The 21,931-nt window shown below is 45.5% G+C and overlaps 1 protein-coding gene across 3 annotated transcripts in view; it reads right to left on the bottom strand.

Annotated features, from left to right (window-relative positions):
- Positions 1-21,378, bottom strand: part of PIGU (phosphatidylinositol glycan anchor biosynthesis class U) — a 42,591-nt gene extending 21,213 nt beyond the window's left edge. The window contains exons 1-9 of one of the 3 annotated variants that reach the window (XM_007057158.4): positions 21,026-21,378; positions 17,535-17,599; positions 16,122-16,181; positions 14,668-14,730; positions 12,615-12,724; positions 10,545-10,645; positions 7,758-7,855; positions 4,477-4,631; positions 3,169-3,312 (exon numbers count right to left, since the gene is read on the bottom strand). In XM_007057158.4, coding sequence (XP_007057220.1) covers positions 3,169-3,312; positions 4,477-4,631; positions 7,758-7,855; positions 10,545-10,645; positions 12,615-12,724; positions 14,668-14,730; positions 16,122-16,181; positions 17,535-17,599; positions 21,026-21,155 — 926 coding nt within the window. In that variant the 5' untranslated portion in view covers positions 21,156-21,378. Of the gene's footprint in view, positions 1-3,168; positions 3,313-4,476; positions 4,632-7,757; positions 7,856-10,544; positions 10,646-12,614; positions 12,725-14,667; positions 14,731-16,121; positions 16,182-17,534; positions 17,600-19,224; positions 19,249-21,025 lie in introns of those variants that run through there. The other 2 variants (XM_037915914.2, XM_037915915.2) reach the window with 2 other exon arrangements.
- Positions 21,379-21,931: the final 553 nt, after the last annotated feature.

Below are 21,931 nucleotides of genomic sequence, written 5' to 3'. Positions count from 1 at the left end.
GATATGAATATTTAGTGCATCTGGCAAGTAAATATCTTACAATGCCAGCTACAACAGTGCCATGAGAATGCCTGTTCTCACTTTCAGGTGACACTGTAAACAAGACGTGGGCAGCATTATCTCCTGCAAATGTCAACAATCTTGTTTGTCTGAGCAATTGGCTGAACAAGAAATAGGACTGAGTGGGCTTGCAGGCTCTAAAATTTTACATCGTTTTATTTTTGAATGCAGTTTTTTTTGTACACAATTCTACATTTGTAAGTTCAACTTTCATGATAAAGAGATTGCACTACAGTACTTGTATTAGGTGAATTGAAAAAATACTATTTCTTTTGTTTTTTTACAGTGCAAATACTTGTAATAAAAAAATAAATATAAAGTGAGCACTGTACAATTTGTATTCCATGTTGTAATTGAAATCAACATTTGAAAATGTACAAAACATCCAAAAATATTTAAATAAATGGTATTCTATTATTGTTTAACAGTGCGATTAATTGCACGATTAATTTTTAATTGTGCGGTTAATCACAATTATATTTTTAATCTCATGACAGCCCTATTTTTAATTCAAACGAACTGGCTTTGCAGTACTGAAAAAAAATTAAAATAAAGAAGAGAGACACTGAATGTTCCAGAATGACCTTCATATTTGACTTTCAGACTATGGCACTGGAACCTTGCATGCTTCAGGCACAATGAGAGCTTTTTTTTTTTGGTCTTTAGAGCTGTTTATACAACATTCAGAAAGCAAGGCTGAAACTGGACTGACATGTTCTTAAAAAGAGAGGACTCCTAAAGCACAGACAGCAGCCAGTTCCCAGACAGCTGTAAGAACGGGCCCAGCACAGCTATTCTTGGTATTGGTGAAGAAGGGGAGAGGATGCTGTGAAATATCCTGGAGAAGTCTGGTTCACCGCAGCAGCCTCTTGGGCAGGGGCAGGCAAACTTTTTGGCCTGAGGACCACATCAGGAAATTGTATGGAGGGCCGGTTAGGGGAGGCTGTGTCTTTCCAAACAGCCAGGCATGACCTGGCCCCTGCCCCCATCCCCCACTTCTCACCCCCTGATGCCCCCCCCCGACCCCTGCCCCATCCACGCCCCCGTTCCCTGATGCCCCCCCCGACCCCTGCCCCATCCACCCCCCCGTTCCCTGATGCCCCCCCCCCGACCGCTGCCCCATCCACACCCCCCAGCTCCCTGTCCCCTGACTGCCCCCAGAATCCCTGCCCCTGACTGCTCCCTGCTGCCCCATCCTCTCCTCCTCTCATTCCTGACTGCCCCCCTGGGACCCCTGCCCCATCCAACCACCCCTTCTCCCTGTCCCCTGACTGTTCCTGGAACCCCTGCCCCTGACTGCCCCCATTCAACCTCCCTGTTCCCCGCCCTCTGACCGCCCCGACCCCATCCACACCCACGCCCCCCTGACCACACACCCCCACTCCCTGCTCCTTACAGCGCTGCCTGGAGCGCCGGTGGCTGGTGGCACGGCTGCACCAGGACAGGCAGCCGCGCTGCCCGGAGCCAGCCACGCACCGCGCAGCACAGAGCGCCAGGTCAGACTGGGCTGTGCAGCTGTGCTGCCCCAGGAGCTTGCAGCCCCACCGCCCAGAGCATGGCGCCGGCGGCGCAGTGAGCTGAGGCTGCGGGGGAGTGGGAGGGACAGCAGGGGAGGGGCTGGGGGCTAGCCTCCCGGACCAGGAGCTCAGGGGGCCGGGCAGGAGGGTCCCACTGGCCAGATGTGGCCCGTGGGCCATAGTTTGCCCACTCTGGTCTTGGGAAACGCTGGTCCTGGGAAGCCCTGCATAGGGATGCTGGAAAGACTGCAAAAGTGGGGGGGGAACAACTGGAGTTGTGACTCTTATGCGCCAGGTCACAACGCCACTCATTCTAATTTGGCCCAGCTGCCCTCTGTCATGCCAGCAGGGAAGGGACTTTGCCATTACGCCACCCAGCTCTGATCCAGGGCCAAGTGGGGGGCCTGGACCCTCAGGATCCCCACTCGTGCCCCTGCCAAGCTTAAGTTCTCAAAAGTGGAGGGGCACCGGCACTCCCTACTCCTCCCCCTGGCTCCAGCACCTATGGCCCCACAGTGATGCTAATGCCTTACAGCCAAGAGATATGGAGATGTTTCCTCACACTGAATTCGCAGGGCACGGTTGTGTTTGCCTGTCACCACCCATGATCACACACTATTCTTAGCCTTCCACACTGGCAGACAGGGAGGGAATGGCATGGCTCCAACAGAGGCAGGGAACACACATCAGCTATTACCTCAGAAAACTGCCTGTACTTCTAGGGCAATCTGCAATGAAACAATCTTCATAGCTCCATAGCAGAAGAGGACAGTGCATGCTAGGAGGGGAGAAGTGTGGGAGCTTCCACGATTCCCCATACAAGAGCAGCAACAGTCCCAAGCCTTGACACAGGCAACGAGGGCAGCACCTTCCTCAGAAAGCTAGGTATTAAGACGATCTTGTCCTTGCACAGAGCATTTCATGAAAGCACTTTACAAACAATGGACTGAGCCGCACACAGCTTCTGCCTTGAAGGTGGTATATTCTTATCCCCATTTTATTAATAGGGAAACTAAGGCATGGGACGAGGTAGCAAAATTGTTCCAGGCCACAGAGCTGATTCAGAGCCAGGAACAGAATCCATGAAGTCCTGGCAACCAGTCCCTTGCTCTAACCATTCTGCAGTATTACCTCCCTGGAATGTTTGAGTATCTTGTACATCCCAGTGTTACATGAAGCAATGTGCTTCTCTACAGAAAAGGCTGCATCCCACTATTCTAGGGAACAAGTAAAAAATGCAGGGTTCTTAAAGGATATGAGGTTTTCAGTACACCAAAGACTTAACACCCTTCCCTCCTTGAGAGAAGAGCACCGTCACTTTAGGAAGTGAGAAGGAAAGAGCTGATATAAAACCTAATTCTGCTCTTTTTCATTTCACAGCTCCAGATGTCCGACACTGACCTACACGGGTCTTTACTGGACAGTAACATAACAGCGGGCTTTGTGGGCTGAAATCATTTTTGGTATAGGAAGTATATCAAGAAGAGAAAGCCTCTATCATTCCCACTCCTGCCAACAGAGACAGGATAGTAGTGACTCCTTAGGTTGGCAGATCACAGAGAAAAAAGGGATAGCAAATAAATACACTTACTTTAGCTTTACTGCTAAAGGAATGGTGTAGAAGAAGACATTGATCTGAAATACACACACGAAGAACAGACTGAAGTGTTCAAACATCTCTGCAAAGAAGTACCAGAAGAGGCCAATGTTGGGAGTCAGATCTGGAACAGAAAGGCTGAAATTTAAAGAGAAAAATCAAGGTAACATTTTAAAGCAGTTGGTATTTGACTTACTTGCTTCTATGAAATTATTGAATCTTTGTGTGCCACTGGAAGGAGAGGTGGTGGTGGGGTGCTATGTCTTACAATGCATTGTGAGGAAACCAAAGGGGAGAAAACTCAGGGAGGGAAATCACCCTCCATAGCTGGTGTCAGTCCTTCTAGCTGTCAGCACTAGTTGCATCTTTAACTAGTCTGAGAAAGTTCATCGCAGCAGTACAAAACTGAAGGTGACACATGAAACTGAGGCAGAGTGTATAAGAAAAAGGCTGTATCCACTTATTGAACATCTATGATCCCCAAATATTTAAACGTCATCATCTAACTTTTTCCTTAATGTCTCTTTAAGGCCATTTTATACAGTTAAACACACTTACAGCTTTACTCCTGTGGAGTCCACCAACAGTGACACCTACTGGTCAGTTTGGCTAATCCAAAGCACATGCCAAGAAACTTCTAGTTAATTAAAGGGAGACTGAAGAAACTCCAGTACCTTCTCCCCACCTAGTTAGTCTTCTCTAGTTCAGTGGCTCTCAACCTTTCCAGACGACTGTACCCCTTGATTTGTCTTGTGTACCCCAAGTTTCACCTCACTTAAAAACTACTTGCTTACAAAGTCAGACATCAAAATACAAAAGTGTCACAGCACACGGTTACTGAAAAATTGTTTACTCTCATTTTTACCATCTAATGATAAAATAAATCAACTGGAATATAAATACTGTACTTATATTTCAGTGTATAGTACACAGAGCAGTATAAACAAGTCACTGTCTGTATGAAATTTTAGTTTGAACTGACTTTGCCAGGGCTTTTTATGTAGCCTGCTGTAAAATTAGGCAAATGACTAGATGAGTTGACGTCCCCTTGGAAGACCGCTGTACACTCAGGGGTACACGTACCCCTAGTTAAGTGCCACTGCTTTAGTTCTTGCTGTGATGGTTTAATGGAACTTGGGTTATATATTTTTGTTATTAGTGTGTGTGTCTGTTTCCCCTGCATTGCTGGTACATTTTTCCTGAGACTGAAAGCTCTTTGGGACAGGGAATGGGTCTCTGGTATGCATGGATAATGCCTATCATAGTATGGGCATTCCCAGAAAACAAATTACAACTACTTACATGAAACCATACACAGATGGGATAAAGTCCCAGGAGTTGAGGAGGAAGAACGAGAGGCAGACAATCACCACCAGGCTACAGAGATACAGCGCTGCATATTGCGTGGTGTACAACCAGAAGCCTTTGCTTGTCACTTTCACTGGTATGAACTGACTCTGGAAACAAAACACAAACAAGGAAAATAAGAGGACATCCTGTGGATTTCTATTAACAAGACCTGCCCTGCTGACAGAAAGCAGCAAATACTGGCCCTGCTACAATGGGAGTAGCAGCATTCAGCACACTCTGCTCCAGTGTGCTCTGCCTTGGCCAATCAAATCACACACTCTGCCCAGTACTTTCAGAACTGTGCCTGAAAAGTCAGGTAATTTCGTATTCAAGTAACCATAAGGAGCCATGTGGTGTGTGTGATTCCCTGATGTATGTGCAGAATTTTGGTAACTGTGCAGCCAAGCAGGCACGCCAGGTTTGGAAATCTGGGTCACCTCTGACAGAAGCTCTACCAGAATTCAGCAGCTCTAAATCAGTGAAGCTGCTTTGCCATTTGGCATCCACATTTGTACTGTACATGCCTTGCCAGGGTCCAGAGAGGCTATTCTGACTCATGGTTGTAAAGGGCTCTGATGGAAGGGTGCTCTGTCCCTCTGAACCATGGCAGATTTAACATCAGAAAACTTTCCGGAACATCTCAAGCCAATTTACACAGACTTCTTGGCAGGATAGACAGAAAGTGCAGGAGAGCACCCATTTAATTCTGTACAAACCTCACAAGGGAGGCAGTGAAGTTCAACAAGAAATCCTGATAAACAGAACATCCTTTGGCAGCTCTGAATGCTTTTGAAAGTCCCCTTATAAATCCAAAGTCATTAGATGTTCGCGTATCATCCCAGGTCACCATCTCTGGAAACACTACGCTTATGCTCTGCCACTTCCATGCAGATGTTTTGCTTAAAATAAAGAGAAGTGCATAACTGGGACCATATGCAGGGAACTCACTGCTCCCCAAAGAACAGCAGGGTCTCTTTTCAGATTTAACGAATAGTTTTGACTTTGTAGATGCTCCATTACAGCAAAGATTTAAAACAACAATGAAATTTTCTGGATGTTTTGGAGAAAAATGAAAGACATTTACACAGGGGGAAGGAGGAAGAGTCTGTAAGTGACTCTTCTCCATTTTCTTTCAGAGTTAAAGAAATTGAAAATGGGCTTCAGGGAAATCTGTAATGAACATCCACTGTAGAATCACAGAGGGAGTCATGTCAGTAGAAATGTATGACGGACAGTCATCTGGAACCTGGCAAGATTTTTTCAGACACTACTGATAAATCTCTGTACAGATGCTGGGTAAGAGTCCTTTCACTAGCATCCAAAGCCTTTCCTTGGAGCATCCCCTTGCTTTCCCAGCTAGATGAAATGAGCAACTGATCAGTTTCCATATGGCCCTTTATGATTTAGGCTCTTGGTCAAGTCATCTCTCACAACATCAGCAGAAGACTTAAGACAGGTATCAAGCCACCTGAAACCCCAGACAAAGGGAAAGAAAAGGGAGATACTGAATACCATGGTGATGGGTATGGTAGGAGCACCTAGAGCAGAGGTGGGCAAACTGTGGCCCGCAGGACCCTCCTGCCCGGCCCCTGAGCTCCTGGCCTGGGCGACTAGCCCCGCCCCACCCCGCGCAGCCTCAGCTCACTGCGCCGCCGGCGCAATGCTCTGGGCGGTGGGGCTGTGAGCTCCTGGGGCAGTGCAGCTGCAGAGCCGTGGCCTGAGCCGGTGCTCTGTGCTGGGCAGTGCGTGGCTGGCTCCAGCCAGGCGGCGCTGCTGCCTGTCCTGGTGCAGCTGTGCCACCAGCCACCGGTGCTCCAGGCAGCGCGGTAAGGGGGCAGGGGGGGTTGAATAGAGGGCAGGGGAGTGGTCAGGGGGCGTGGGTGTGGATGGGGTTGGGGCGGTCGAGAGGAAGGGTTGGATGGGGCAGTGGGGGCAGTCAGGGGACAGGGAGCGGGTGGTGTGTGTGTGTGTGTGTGTGTGTGTGTGTGTGTGTGTGTGTGTGTGTGTGTGTGTGTGTGTGTGTGTGTGTGTGTGTGTGTGTGTGTGTGTGTGTGTGTGTGTGTGTGTGTGTGTGTGTGGATGGATGGATGGATGGATGGATGGATGGATGGATGGATGGATGGATGGATGGGACAGGGGTCCCGGGGGGGCAGTCAGCAATGAGAGGAGGGGTTGGATGGGGAGGCATGGGGCAGTCAGGGGACAGGGAGCGGGTGGTGTGTGGTGGGGGGGGGGGAGGGAGGGAGGGGCAGGAGTCCTGGGAGGGGGGCCAGGCCACGCCTGGCTGTTTTGGGAACCAGCCCTCCATACAATTTCCAAAACCTGATGCGGCCGTAAGGCCAAAAAGTTTGCCTACCCCTGACCTAGAGAAACAGATTAGATTAGTAGGGAGACACCCATTTCCAGTGAATTATCATTTCTTCCAGTGAACATGAATAGTCTCTTTACATCATCCTCTCTATTCCACAGCTTTGTGCTCTCTGCAGTAACTATCAGAATGCATTTGTCTTTTACATCATTAGCAAAGAGTTGCCTTCGCTTTAATACCCCTTTCCAGTCTTGGGAAGGTGGCTCTTGGCCTATTGATGAATTAATCCGCTTTGCGGCTCAGTGTTCGTCTTGCAGTACTTTGGGCATCCATGAATAATTAAGGATACCATCTTCTTCAGAATCCCTGGTGCAATCTGATCAACTTTCTGTTAATGGAGGAGGAATGAGGCTGGGGAAATCAGATGATGTTTGCAAGTACCGCAAGTGTATGCCTGGCGCTGTGGGGCAAGTTAGACATTATCACTGCCTTTTGCAGTGCACTGTTGGGCCTGGATGATTCAGGCAAAAGGACTGTCACTATACCTCATGGCACTGAGGCTGAGTCACTACAGAAGAAACTCTGCTGCTCCAAAATCCTCTTTGGTGGTCACGTAACACCAAACACAGCTTTGTGTTTCAGTAAGGAGAACTGCCTGCAAATTTGCAGGCAGGGAGTAAATGAGTTTCTGCTTTCCTCCTCCTATCCATGTGACTCCTGCAAGATGTTAAACCTCCACTGGCCTGGGGAAGGATGAGATTTTTTTTTTTCCTTCCAGATCTTGAGAACTGTCCACTGAATCTCACAGCGACCATCTCCTCCCTCCACCTAGACACAGGACCACCATTGCTGGCTGATAGGAATTGGCCCTGCATAGGATGTCAGAGGTTACAGCCAATACAGTTACTCTTAAGAGACTATTTACCTGTAGAAGATACAGCAATGCTGGTGCAAACAAGGTGAGAGGATACAATGACTGATATGTTGCTAAAGCCAGGAATATAGCACTGAGGAGGTTACTACCTGCAGGGAAGAAACAAACCTCAGTTAACAAACCATGATCATAAAGAGGGTCATATTCAAAGAGTCCCTTAAATATCGAGTCACTGCTCAAATTGGGGGAAGTACTGCACAGTACCAGCTGTGATCATCGGAACACCACAAGCAATTAGAAGGGGTAAAAATAACTATTTCAGCGTGTTCTGGAGCTTGTCCCTCTCTGTATTACAGGGACATTGAGACAAGAAGAAGGGCTCTGACAAACAGCCAATAGCATGAAACAATAATTGATGCAAGTGGTTTATATCCCTATAATTTACCTAGAGAGATTCATATAATCCAAGTCTCATACATAGAGGTCAGTCACTATTTATGTGGGAGAATGTGTAGTCTGGAGTCATTTCTGCATGAAGCAGCTGTTCTATTAACACTGTGCACTTGAGAGCCCGTTTTCACTGGAATGTCTCGTGAGGCTCAAGTAATGTTTGCAGAGCACTCTAAGTCAGGGTAGGGAAGTAGCATTAGCCCTATTTTACAGATGTGGAAATTTAGGCACAGAGCTGAATTAAAAATGTTAAAAGTGACCTCCAATTTTGAATGCCTACATTTTTGGTTGCCCAATTTCAGATATCTCCGGGCTGAGCTAACTGCTGAGTACCTGCACTGCTCATCAACTTCAACTGAACTTGTGGGTGCTCAGATCAGGCCCAAGGCATCTCCAGTTGGACACCAATAAAAGAAAGCACCCCTGACCAGGAGCTACTTCTGAACATTTTGGCCTAATTAATTTGTTCAAAGTTAGTGGCAAAGAAAGGACTGGAAAGCAGGAGTCGTGGCTCAGTCCAAAGGGCTAACCAGTCGATCACACTAGTTCACTCCGCATCACAAACACAAATAAGCTTCTCTCCTTCATTTCCATCCTCTTTAAGAGAATGAGCAGCACAGACCCTTCACTGGGATCTCTAAAATGAAGAATCCTCTCCCTTTCACAACTACATTCTCCTAGACAGAAACCTACATGTCCTCTGCTTCAGTGAGTATTAGATTAGAGATATCTATGTGCAAAGGCTTGCTATGCAGAAATCTATCGTTATATCAAAAACTCCCAAGAAAATCTTTTACCCATAATCTGAGTCTCCCCCTGAACACACTTTCAACACTAGAGGTTGCCACATACTGATTCAGGAAACAAGCACATGGGACAATTACTACAGAGCAGTGTTTCTTAACCTTTCGATACTGGGGACTGGCTTGTTGTCTTTCTAAAATATGTCAGGGAGCTCTGAAGGACTGGCGTCAGTCCATGGACCAGTCGTTGGGAAACACTGCTATAGAGCAGCTCACTGGGAATTATTCAACTTTGTGTATCGCTAAGTAGGTGAACAATTACAGAGCAATACACCAAAGTGGATCTTGTTCACTTATTTTTGCAAATGTAGTTTCAAATATAAACTCTCCTGCTTCAATGGCATAGTCTAACCACTAACCAAATAGGGGTGTAGGAAGAACCTTCCCTTACAGGTATATTAGCTTGTAATTGTTTATTCTGAAGTTTGTCCCTTCTTCCTCTGAGGCATCTGCTACTGGCCACTATTCGACACAAGATAACAGTGGTCTGGGCCACTAGAGAAATCCCTATCTTCTTATGTGAATATTACAGAGCCGCCCAGATGCTCTGCTGATGCTGACTTAGACTAGAAAGAGAAATTTAGCTTTAACTATGAGATTAAAGGAACATTATGCCAGTGTCCCTAATTTTTTTAAATAGTAGAAGACATAGAATAGATTACACTAGGCTGGCAGCTACCTTAGAGTTCATCTGCTCCTGCTGCTTCTCTCTCCTCTGAAGCTACAGATGTCCGTAACACCACAATTTGCCGATATCAAACAAGGTTATGATTGCAGGTGAGAGTTAGACAATAGAAACAGGTGAACTCTCATGCAAATATCCTTAAGAAGAAGAAGAAAAAAAAAAAAAAAGGAAGCAACAGTGCCCCACCTCCTCCCCAAAATATAAAAGACAGAGGCAGACTCGTTTCTAAATAGAAAAATAATCAAAGTTGTCCAAGAGAGGGCACCAGTCATAAGAATCAATCAATATTTAGGGAATGTCTTCATTGCATTGTAAACTTGTGTCACTGAGATCCAGGCTTGTGGACTCATTTCCCAGGCTGTGCTTGAGCGGCCACACTGATTGTAAATAACTGCAATTGCTGGACTTGAATCTAATAGCTGTTCCAATGGGTCCACAGTGCACCATGCAGACCTTTTGACTGGAGACTGTGGCTTGAGCTGTGTCCACACTGCAAAATGATAGGGGATGGACTCGAGTCACTGCAGGACTCGGGCTCTGACCCTCCCACACCTACCAGGGTGTTAGGACCCAGGGTCCCAAGTCCTTGCTGACCCGAGTCAGACTGTGTGTGTCTGTGTGGATGGAAGGATGGCTTCAGCTCAAACGTGAGTCCGAACCTGAGCTGAGCGTGTAACGTAGACACACCTCACGAGACCAGAGACTTTTTACACATATTGGGATGACAGACCTTATACTTAACTATGTATTTGCCTTTTGCTTCAGTGATTCAAAGCAGACCTTTGACATTGCCTTGACCCAGTCTGTGATGTGTCTAGTATTAACTGCATTTCCAATAGCTCACAGTTCAAATATTTATAGAAAGATGTGAGCCGGGGCAAGATTGTCCCAGTGCATTACCTTTTATTGTAGCCAAAATGAAGAATGCAATGACAGTATTGTTGATGGCACAGGTGGACTTTGCAACACAAGACATCACTGTGTACGGATTTAAGAGATAACTGAAAAAGAATAAAAACTCAATTACACTCATGCCATTAAACAAAAAAACAAAACAAAAAAAAAAAAGAAAAATACCAAAGCAAAGGGAGAAATATCAAAGGAAAATGGAAATGATGTGCTGTTTCTTTTTGATTATTTAAAACGTTTACATTGTATGGTTTCCTCTCAACCTCAAAGGGATGCAGCTGAATTGATGCCTTTCAAATGGTGCAAAATCTGTTGCTGCACTTGTATGTAAACAGGACTTCATGTCATGGCGAAGGATGGGGTGATTGTGGGAGAGCAGAGCGGGAAGTAGGAGATGGAAGAAGGAAAAGAGCCCATTTAAAATGCAATTCTGTTCTGAAACGTGATCAAATAAAAATGGCCCTTGTTACTCAGCTGGTCTGCTCCCCCTTTGTATTCGAAGTCACATATGCTGACTTTAGTGATTGAAATAAGTTCCTGCTGCATTTTTTACTCCTGTTAGCCCTGAGGAGCCAACACGGCTAAACAGACAGCAAGATGGATTCTATTCCTTCTTGTGCATAAACAGAACTGTTTCCTATGTCCAAGTCTGTTACACCTGTGCAACCCCACTGAAGGCAATGTGACTGCACAGGTGCCCAGCAGGGCCTAATTTGATCTGACAAACCTTTATTGCAGGTGGGATGTGCGAGAAGCAGAGAACCCAGGCTGATGCTCAGATCCCAGGGTAACTCTGCAGGGCTAGCAGTTTAAAATTTTTACTTGTAAACTGAGCACATCTGAGCTGTAATCACCGAGAGATAGCAAACACAGAACCCCACAATGCTCTTTGAGAGTCACTCTTCAGAATGCAACCATATTTTAAAGATACCAGCTCCTCTCTGAAAATTTGAAATGAATGATGCAGCAGTCTAATTTATCTGGGCTCCAAGGAGCAAAGAAACGCTCTGATAGTTTATTGATTCAATAAACAAGACAGCAGATCAACCAAAATCCATTGTAACAAGTCAGTCCTTGGAGACAGGAGAGGGGATTATGATTTGCCAGCTGTTCTCTCCTATGAATATTTATCATACTACTGGGTTCTCACAGTCCAAGGTTGGCCTTTTCATAGGCCTTGTTAAGAAAAAAAAGAGGAAAGTTTCAGCTTTCTCACCCTGGGGGAGTTGGTGGTTTACTGACCTACACAATTCATATCAGGACAGGAAAGAATCATTAATGTTTCTTTTATGAAAAACCTTCTTCTGATCAAAGGACATCAATGGTAAGGGAAAGCCAAGAGGCAGATCCCTTTTGATTAATTCCAGACTCCAGGTTTATCTGATTTATTCAGATCAAGACAGATAGATTTGTTTCTTTTCATTTTAAGTACCTGCCTCCTATACTGTGTTTTAATTAGAGCTTTACTTACTCCAAAAAGTTAAGCATGTGGTCTGAATAATGGGGTTTTTTATAATGTCTCAGAGGAATGTTATTAAAGATGACTAGGTGAAAACCGAGTACCCCAGACCCTTAAAAATAATTTCTGGGTTTTCAAACAAACAGTCATGCCCTGGGAATACCTTGCCCAATTACCCCTAAACTTTCACCAAAAAAAAAAAAAGCGCTCTCTTCTGGAAGGGGAACACAACAGACATTTTGGATGCACTGGTTTAGTTTTGAAGAAGTTAGAAGATGGGAAAAATTGGGCTTTTAACAGAAACCTAAACAACAGAGACACTACAATCTCTCCATATTAGAGACTGTACATTGTCAACCCCAATAGAAAGGGGTTGAAAAAATTTATTTTACTATGTGAAACAAATTTGGAGAAGCATTAGCTGTCTGTTGCTTGACTATGGAGATACAGTGCTTGGCACATTTTTTCTGTGTACCTAGAAAGAGAAAGCAACTAAAGAGAATACTTAACTAAAATGCTGAAACCCCTAAATAGAAAAATTAAAACATGGGATGATTTGGAATCTAAGTTTCTTGCATCTGCTTACAAGAAGCAATACTTACAACAGTGCTACCTTGAGGGGGATGTAGTGCATTTCCATCGGGGTCCGGATGAGTTCAGCCACATCTGATGCATACCGATCCAGTTCTATTAGAAGTTTCTGTTTTTTAAACTGAACAAGAGAGAATGACCGAAAGCTATCAGACATGGAAATACACTGTATCTATCTAGGGTCTTCAACCATGTCCACCACCATGATGTCTATGTAGAGATGCTAGTCACCTGATACTTAGGACAAAGGTATGCTTAACAAGCCCAATTTTGACTCCCCTCCCTACTGACTTTGCCTGACCCAAACCATTCTGCTTGAAGTTGCAGAGACATGACTGAATGCCAGACTTGGATTTTTCTGTCAAGTCAGGGAAATCAGAAGAGGCACTGGGGAGATATAGGAGCTCAAATAAAAACGAAGTGTTCACACTTCCTGGACAATTTCCTAATGCTTTTTCAGCTCATAGTTCCAAAATAGCTTCCAGTTTAGTTTATCTTGTTGCCCTAAGTAACAGCAATAGTGATATTTGCTCGATTTGCATATGCAACAAGGGAGTTATTGAATCAGTTATTAAGAGTCATTTCGATGTACATTTTGAATGCCCAGTGTGTTTTCAAATGCAACATGGCAGCTTTTGTGCACTCTCTAAAGCCTGCATTGTCACCAAAGAACGGTGAACTTTACAAAACCCCCAATGTAACATCTAAGTTCTACACAAACAAAGCCATTCAATATGCTATACTCAGGATTGTACATCTCTGTGTATGCCCGTTGCTTCAGAGCATCTGTCAGAGATCTCCTCTGGGCACCCAAACTATGTTTCATATCTCCCCCACTAAAAATATATGTTCTCCAGAGAAGTGAAGAAGGTGATCTGTAAATCTACTGAAACTTCCCACAGAGAATCTGAAGAACTGCTGTACTGGTGAGGATTTTTAGACACCAGGAGCCATATCACCTTGTGCTATTATTTCTTCAGCTCTCCCAAGCTAAGCAAGGTTAGGCCAGGTCCCTGCTTAGATGAGAGACCTCCAATGAACACATAGGTGTTGCAGAAAATGGTAGTACCCTTCCTTTAAATTGGTAATGAATCAATGTCCCAGCATGATACTAGGGAACACTGTGCTGCCATTACAGACACAGTGTCTCCTATTTGCAAAGATTGCCTCAATTAAGTTATTTATGAAAGAAAGCACACCTTCCTCAGGGAGAGCCACTAGCTTCAAATTCCATTTATTAATATTTTGAAGGGAATGATAGGGATTAAATCACTTCGGTGTCAGATTTCTTGCCCAGTGCAGCAGAATTATCGGTCCTCCACCATTCTGGATTATGTGAACTCAAACTACAACCTTCTTTACAGCTAATAAACCTTCTAGTTACTGTTAGGTACTTTATGGTCTGTAAATTAACCATGCTGCGTGTGGAGACAAAGCCAACCATGTGAGTAACTGGTTAAAAGCTGTAGTGGGAACAGGCCTAAGACTGAGAGCTCCACTGTCCTGCCAAATCCCTACAGCAATAATTAGTTTTGCACACCTAAAATTCTCACTACAACTGAAAAGGAGTCCTCAATTCCTGTCTTAAACTGTTGCATCCCATCACTGTGTATGATCAACCAGCTGCCATGTTTCACCCCAGAAGTGGCTGCATTTCACTTATGGTTGACCTGATCCCAAGGTATACTTTCAATATCAGTTTCTCAAATGCTTGAAGATCCTTTCAGGTGAAAGGAGGTATGCATGTGAGAGATAATCATTAAAACCGTGAGTGCACAGCCATTACATTAACTTGAGTAACACCACAATACCTACATCATGCTTAGAAGCCACCCCCGTGAAACACATGTAACAGCAGAAGTTAACAGGGTCCATGGTGACTCCTCCACATTCTGCATCCATGTTTGCTGACCTTTTTGCTGATTTCGTAACTATTGCTAATCAGTAGATATTGATAAGCGCATTGTCTGAGTAGACCTGGACTTGCTTCACATTTTCATTTAATGAAATACACTTGCACTGGTTGAGAGAACAAGGATCGGCAGATTCTGCAAGTCTGCTTACCACAACTTTGTTGAAGTCCTGGACGGCCAAGTAGAGGGCAACAGCAGTTAGCACATCAGTTATCTAGAGAAAGGAAAGCAAGCAAAGACTGACTGGTCACTCAAACAAGGAAAACAGTAGCAAATGCAACCACCACATGCCATATTGCACCAATACTCTGAATTGGACATTCACCATAGTTCCTGTTGGTAATAGTTCAGGGTGTGAGGTGGAAACATCTTTGCAGATTCTAGCCCTGCGGGTCTTAAGCTATGGCCAATGGAGTAGCAGTGTTTCTTTAAGCCCTTCCTGGTGGGTACAGAGAAGTGAATATTTTGAGAAGCAAGAAGTGGGGGACTGGAAGAGGAGAAATTGTTCACAAAATAGGAGGTCTCTCATCAAGTGGCCCAAAAGATAAGAGAGTTACAGAACCACTGATCTAGCCACAGCAGAGACAGCATGTTAGACACTGCACATGTGGCTAAGAACACGTTCACCAATGAACCAGAAGAGCAGCCTCCTGAATTGACCCACTGCTCACCAGATAACAGTATCAATTGTCTAGGGCTCATAGCAAATAATTTGAAATGGTTGCCATACATGTGTTATAATCAATTTTTAGCCCTTGTGAGAGGTGCTAGATTGCCTTTGTCATCAGAGCTGCAGAGAATAGATGCAATTAGCTGGGTGATTTTTGTTTATTTGTATTACGGAATAGACAAAATAATTTACAGTCACACATGAGTGTTTTTAACTCTAATGTGCTCAGACAGAACCTGCTCCTGCTCCCACTAAACTCCCCAGAGCATTGCCATTGACTTCTATAAGAAGCCCACAATTTGAAAGTATAATCTCTACATACGTCACTAAAAGTCACTTGCAGTGGAAAACCAGAGTTTGTACCCTATTTATTTAGGACGGTGGTTTTCAACCTGGGAGTCTGCAGACCATATCTAAAATTTCTAAAGGGGTCCAAACCTCCATTTGAAATTTTTTAGGGATCTGCAAATGAAAAAATGTTGAAAACCACTGCTATAGGGCACAAAACTCTCCCTCCCCTACCTTTTCAGATCAGCGTTAGGGGTTTGTGTCAAGTCCCTGTTTTTCCCCTTGATGACATTTATCCAGGCAGGAAGTTCTAATGAAGATTAGTATTTGGAGGGAGAGGGAGGTGCAAACTGAGCATGCTTATGTATAGACATGTCTTTCTTTCTAAATAGCTCTTGGGCTCATTAGGGGCCTAATCTACAAAGCTGCTGATTGCCCTTAATTCTCACTGACGTGAATGGAAGCTGTGGGAACTGCGCACTCTCAACACTTCACTGACCTCAATGATCCCTCAGCTGGGCTTAGGATTTGGTGGATAAAAATCAATAATTTTAAAAAATTAAATATATTTTTGCTTTTAAAAAGAAGGGCATTCCTGGAACAGGTTATTTTGTTTTTTTAAAAAAGAAGATTGAAGCAACACTTACCATGAACACCAATTCAGAATATTCAATCAGGAAATGAAACAAGTATATTATTAACGGGGTCTAAGAGAGAGTGAAAGAGAAAGACACAGTCAAATTTTATCAATCCCCTACAAACTCAGGCCCCAATCCTGCAAACAAGAAGTAGGAATTACTTAACTGAGACTATTCACAACATTAAGAGCTATACTCAGTAGCATTCACAAAATCAGGCCATTAAAAAGGAAAGAAAATGTTTGCCCCAAGAAGGCAATGAATTAATCAGTTTATAGGGTGTCACTACATTGATGCTGGCACCACAGGTTTATTTCTGAACCCTTCTCCTCCAGCTGACCATAGCCTTGATCTTGCAAGCATTTATACTTTTATGCATATGAGCTTTGCTGGTGTATCTACACTGCAGCTGGGATGTGTGATTCCCAGCATGGGTAGACAGACTTGCGCTAGCTCACCCTGAGCTAGCATGCTAAAAATAGCAGCGTGGATGTTGTTGCGTAGGTGGCAGCTCAGACTAGCCGCCCACATCCAAGCCCACCCAATCCACTGGTCCAAGTTCAAGCAGCTAGCTCAAGCCGCTGCCCATGCCACAACATCTACAATGCTATTTTTAGCATGTTAGCTCGAGCTGAGCTAGCGTGAGTCTGTCTGCCCATGCTAGGAATCATATCTCCCAGCTGCAATGTCCACATATAACTACCCATGTGCACAAATTTTCTCAGATGCATAAGTGCTTGAAGGATAAAGGCCCTCACATGGAGGAGCAGGAAGAGCACCAGGATGTCAAAGGTGGCACTGATATTACTGCAAAACGTAGGAGGGACATGCAGGAGCACACCACCCAATAACCGTACCAGTGTTACTAGTGCTAGCCTGGATGACACACAGCACATGCATGATCACGGATAACCCAACACCGATATGTTGACGACGCCTGTGAATTGAGTCATAACCTGATGTTTGTTTCTTATCTTGATACACTAGTGCATTAAGTTTAGAAAATGAAAATAATTCTGTCCAGAACAATTCTGTTCAGACTGCCAATAACACCGATATCTGCATTTCTATGATCTCTTTTCTACTAGGAAAATTTGCATGTGAACAGAATATTTGCAGCTAATGAAGTCCCCTGGTCTTAATTTTGCATATGCAGTAATAATCACCAGTTACAATGTCAATCAATTTTGCAGCAGCCAGCTGTGCTGTCATGAACGGTACTTTGTAGCAGGGCTACTCAATGCATATATTTGTTACACAGTCAACTACACGATTCTGAAGTTTATAAATCAAGTTATTTATTTTTTGAAATTCACACAGTAGTACACGCACACATAGCCGGACATTTAAAGGCACTGTGTAAGTATATAAGATAAAATAATATGAATTATTATCCTAGAAAAATGAAACACGTTCACTTACTTCATGGAAGACATCTCCAGAATAGGGTGAGACACCCAAATCCAGCAAAGCTAGCCCTTCAACAACTGAAACACACAAGATATCCACATTAGGATTCTGTGGACTGGAGACATAGCAAATCTCACAAATGGCAGAATTATAGCTTTTAAAATATCTGTGATCATAAGAATTTCAAAATGAATCTCTGTCTGAACAGATCATACAAAACTGACAGAGCAACTAGAATTAGGTGTTTTCTGGTTTATTTCTACCACGCAAATTTGTCAAAACTGACACCACCTGCTATGATGTAATGATTTGTTTCAGGTAGTTAAAAATATTACAGTTGGGATGTTTTTCAATTAACTGTACACAGAATTCTCATGTGTCTGATTGATAAGGCATGCTACTGTCTCTGATTTTCTCACATTACATTTCTTCTGAAATAACAGCCACACCCACAAAACTAATACCTAGTCCATGCTGATAAAAGCTTCCATTCCCTAAGCAGGCATCAAGCCATTAGTAAGTTGCACATCTTGAAGGGAAACTACATTTTTGAATGGAACTACTGTGTTTGGTTAGAGAGACATGGGACAGCCTTGAAGGTCACTTTTACAGTCCTGAACCAGATGCACACAATACAAAAAAATTATATTAATAATTATTATAGGTGGGGCTGGTAGCACTGCCTATTTTTAAGACTGCCCACCACTTCCAATTATAAGACCCTGTTTCCAGTTGCTTACAACTCGGCCAAACTTCAAGCATTCAGGCTGAAATTTTCCTTAATGGGTGCATACCTCAGGCTGAATGTTTTAAGGAAATTTCAGCTAAAATGGTTCAGCTGTTTCCAAGAGTGGGGCTTCTGAAAAAAATATGTAGTTTTGCCCACATTAAAAAATTCTGGTGACCTTTTCTTTGAGAAACTCTGTGTTCTTATCAATGGCTATTAGCAAAGATAATCAAGGATGAAATCCCATTTTCCGGGTGTCCCTAAACCTCCAACTTGCAGAAGCTGGGACTGGATGAGAGGGGACAGAATCACTCAAAATGGCCCTATTCTGTTCATTCCCTCTAAAGCATCTGGCACTGGCCACTGTTAGAAGACAGGATACTGGGCTAGATGGATCACTGGTCTGACTCAGTGTGGCTGTTCTTATCCCCATGCTTTAGTGCACGGTCTTGAAATTTAGCAGTAGAGCCTTAGTGGCAGGGATGTGTCTTTTGTTGAACCAGTGAAAATTTGGCCAAGTTATAAGCCTTTGAAAGATAATAGATCACACATGTTCAGTAAGGACTTGCTAGAGCTTCACAGTTAAATTTCTCAAAGATTCCATCTGCACTGAGCATGCTCCAGCATGGAGCTTAGCACAACCTTCCTTGTTGGAAGGGATGCTGCAACATGGACACTGGAATTGAGACGGTCTCTCCTGTGCTCTCAATGACCTCCAGGCTGGGCCCAGGACATGGTGGATGAAAAAAAAAATTAGTAATTAAAAAACTGACTTTTTTATATAAAAGTAAATATATTTTTGCTTTGAAAAATAAAGCAATTTAAAATTAAATATGAAGTTAAGACAACTTGTTAAGGCCTAAACTTACTGTACTCTTAAAATTAAAGAAAAATAATATTAAGCTGTACATGATTGCTGCTGATGCTTTAAAGAAAGTCAAACCACTGAACTGGTGGAAGTCACTGGCCAAGCACCTGGAATCAGTTTGGTGAAGTGCTAAACCAGCTTTGGACAGCACTGGTCTCTTCCACAGGTACAGAGACTATTTTCTTCATTTCAGATCATTCAACTCGTTTAGTTCAAAGGTTATTTCATTCAATGTTAAAAAGCCAGCTAGGAAAGCTTGTTTTACTCTTCCAATATATGAATAAAAAATAGGTGTGAGAGGATGAAATCTACTAGTTGTAAAATCTTGAAGAATATGGGCTCAGATCCACAAAGGGACTTAAGTGTTGCAATGCTGAGAGTTGTGGCGCCTAACTTTCAGGCACCTAGAAAACCACTGGAACAACAGTGGGATCCACAAAGCCTGAGTTAGGCACCTAGGCTCCGAATGGGAAGAGACAGGCACCTATAGAATGCAATCCATAAAAGCCAGCACGCTTTGTGGCTTCCTGCCTTGGCTAGCCAATGGAAGAGGACAAGAAGAGGGGCATATACTAAAACTCTCCTCTCTCAGCCAGAGTTAGCTACCTCTTTCTGCTAGTGATCCACAACTAGGAACCGCTCTCCTGGAGTCAGGCGGCTTAGGTGTCTAAGCCGTTTCTTCTGAGAACAAGCCCTGGCCTACACTCTAGAGTTAGGTCAACAACTCTGTAAGCGTCTACACTACAATGTTGCTCCCACTGATGTAAGTCACCCACTACACCAACCTAATAACTCCACCTCCGCAAGAGGCATAGTGCTTTGGCAATGTAGTGAGGTCGATGCAGCATCAGCGTAGACACTGTATTGTTTACATCACCCAGGCTCCGGCTGTCAGCCCAGGGCGACCATATCTCAATGTAACTTAAATCAACTTAATTTTGTAATATAGGCTTTCCCTGAGTTAGGCACCTATCATGCACCACACAAGATAGCAAGAGGTGGTGGTGCTGCCCACTTTATCACTTTAAGCCTAGTGGGATGTGGGAGACCCAGGTTCAATTTGCCTCCCCTCCCTGTAGCCAAAGAGGGAGAAAAGACTTGAACAGGGTCTCCCACCTCCAGGAGAGCTCTCTAAACACGGACCTATTCTGGGGTGGGGCTCACAAGCTGTTCCAGACCAGAAAAGAAGAGACGGCATCAAGCCTCTTTTGGCCACTGAATCGGGTTTTATAAGAAGAACCAGAAACAAGGAAATTACTCTGAGATTTCTTGTCTCCCCCCACCCCCGCGACTGCCAGCTCCAGTCCAAGGGCTTCTGCAAAGAGCCTCGGCCTCCTGCCTACAGGGGGTACTTTGATCCCGTCTCTACTCCCACGCCAAGGGTTTGCACCCAGCGACAAACACAGGCACCGGTTTCCAGCTCGAGAGAGCCGCATCTTGCGGGGCTCTAGCCCCTCGCAGCTTAGCCCCAACGCCCCCAGCCCAGGAAGTCCTGCTGGCAGGGGCCTGTCACGCTGCTTGTCTGCAAAGCGCTGCACGCTCAGGACCGCGTGTTAACTGACACTCCTGTCAGGGAGGCTCACGGCTGTGCAGGGCTCGCCTCCGGCCGGGGCAACCTCTCACAGCCCATTCATCCAGCCCGGGGCGGGGGAAGGCTGTGCCGGGTGCTGGGGGGCTGCTCCCTCGGGGCCGGGGGGAGGAGGGGTGCGGGGCTCCCCCGGGGCCGGGGGGGGGCGCGCGGGGCGGTGCTCCCCCGGGGCTGGGGAGAGGAGGGGGGCGGGGGGGGCGGGGCGCCCCCGGGGCCGGGGGGAGGAGGGGGGAGGGGCGGTGCTCCCCCGGGGCAGGGGGGAGGAGGGGGGCGGTGCTCCGCCGGAGGGAGGAAGGGGGCTGCTGCCCCGCAGGTCTCACCTCGCTTCCAGGCGTTTAAAGGGGACGCCACCTCGACCCGCTCGGAGATGAACCCGGCCAGGCTGGAGCGATACAGCACGGCACGGACCGTGACGGCCACCAGAATCCCCAGCACCAAGGGAGCTGCCATTTTAGCGGGGGAACAACGACCTCGCGCAGGTTGTAGTTCCCAGCTTGGGCTAAGGAGTGGGGCGCCTATGGGTCAGTCTCGTACAAAAGACTACAACTCCCAAGATCCTCTGCTACTCAGTCGCCTTCCGCTTCCTGAGACATCGTGCAAGCTACGGGCAGTGCAATGGGACAAGCCTAGGAGGGATGCGAATTAGTGGGTGGATCCCCAGACCAGCTGCTTCCAATCCCTGCTGAGTGTGGTTGCAACATTTAGGGCAAGAGAGGAGCCCTTCAGCCTCAAGGGGCTTCTAGGGAGAGTATCCCTAGTTAGAGCCCTGCAAACCCATCTGTGGACTGTGCTTGCAGATCGGATGCAGATACACATTTTGTATCCATGCAGGGGTCTACCCATGGTTCTGATCTCTTCTAGCCCTCTTCCTGGCTTCTCATTGCAGCAGCCTGGTGGGTGGCTCTCCCCTCTGCCATGGCCACAACCACTGCTCCCCCTCTCTGGATGGAGCACTCTCAGTAGGGTTGCCAACTTTCTGTTTGCAGAAAACCAAACACCATTGCCCCAAGCCCTGCCCTGAGCTCCTGTCCCGTCTCCAAGGTCCCTCCCCCTGCTCGCCCCATCCCTCTGTCACTCACTTTCCCCTACCTTCACTCACTTGCTCATTTTCACGGGGCTGGGGCAGAGGAACGGGAGGAGACGAGGGCTCCAGCTGGGGGTGCAGGCTCTGGGGTAGGACCAGAAATGAGAGGATCAGGGTATAGGAGGGAGCTCTGGGCTGGAGC

Source organism: Chelonia mydas, chromosome 13, assembly GCF_015237465.2.
Source record: "Chelonia mydas isolate rCheMyd1 chromosome 13, rCheMyd1.pri.v2, whole genome shotgun sequence".
NCBI classification, from domain to species: Eukaryota; Metazoa; Chordata; order Testudines; family Cheloniidae; genus Chelonia; species Chelonia mydas.
This window is presented reverse-complemented; position numbering and strand designations above follow the sequence as displayed.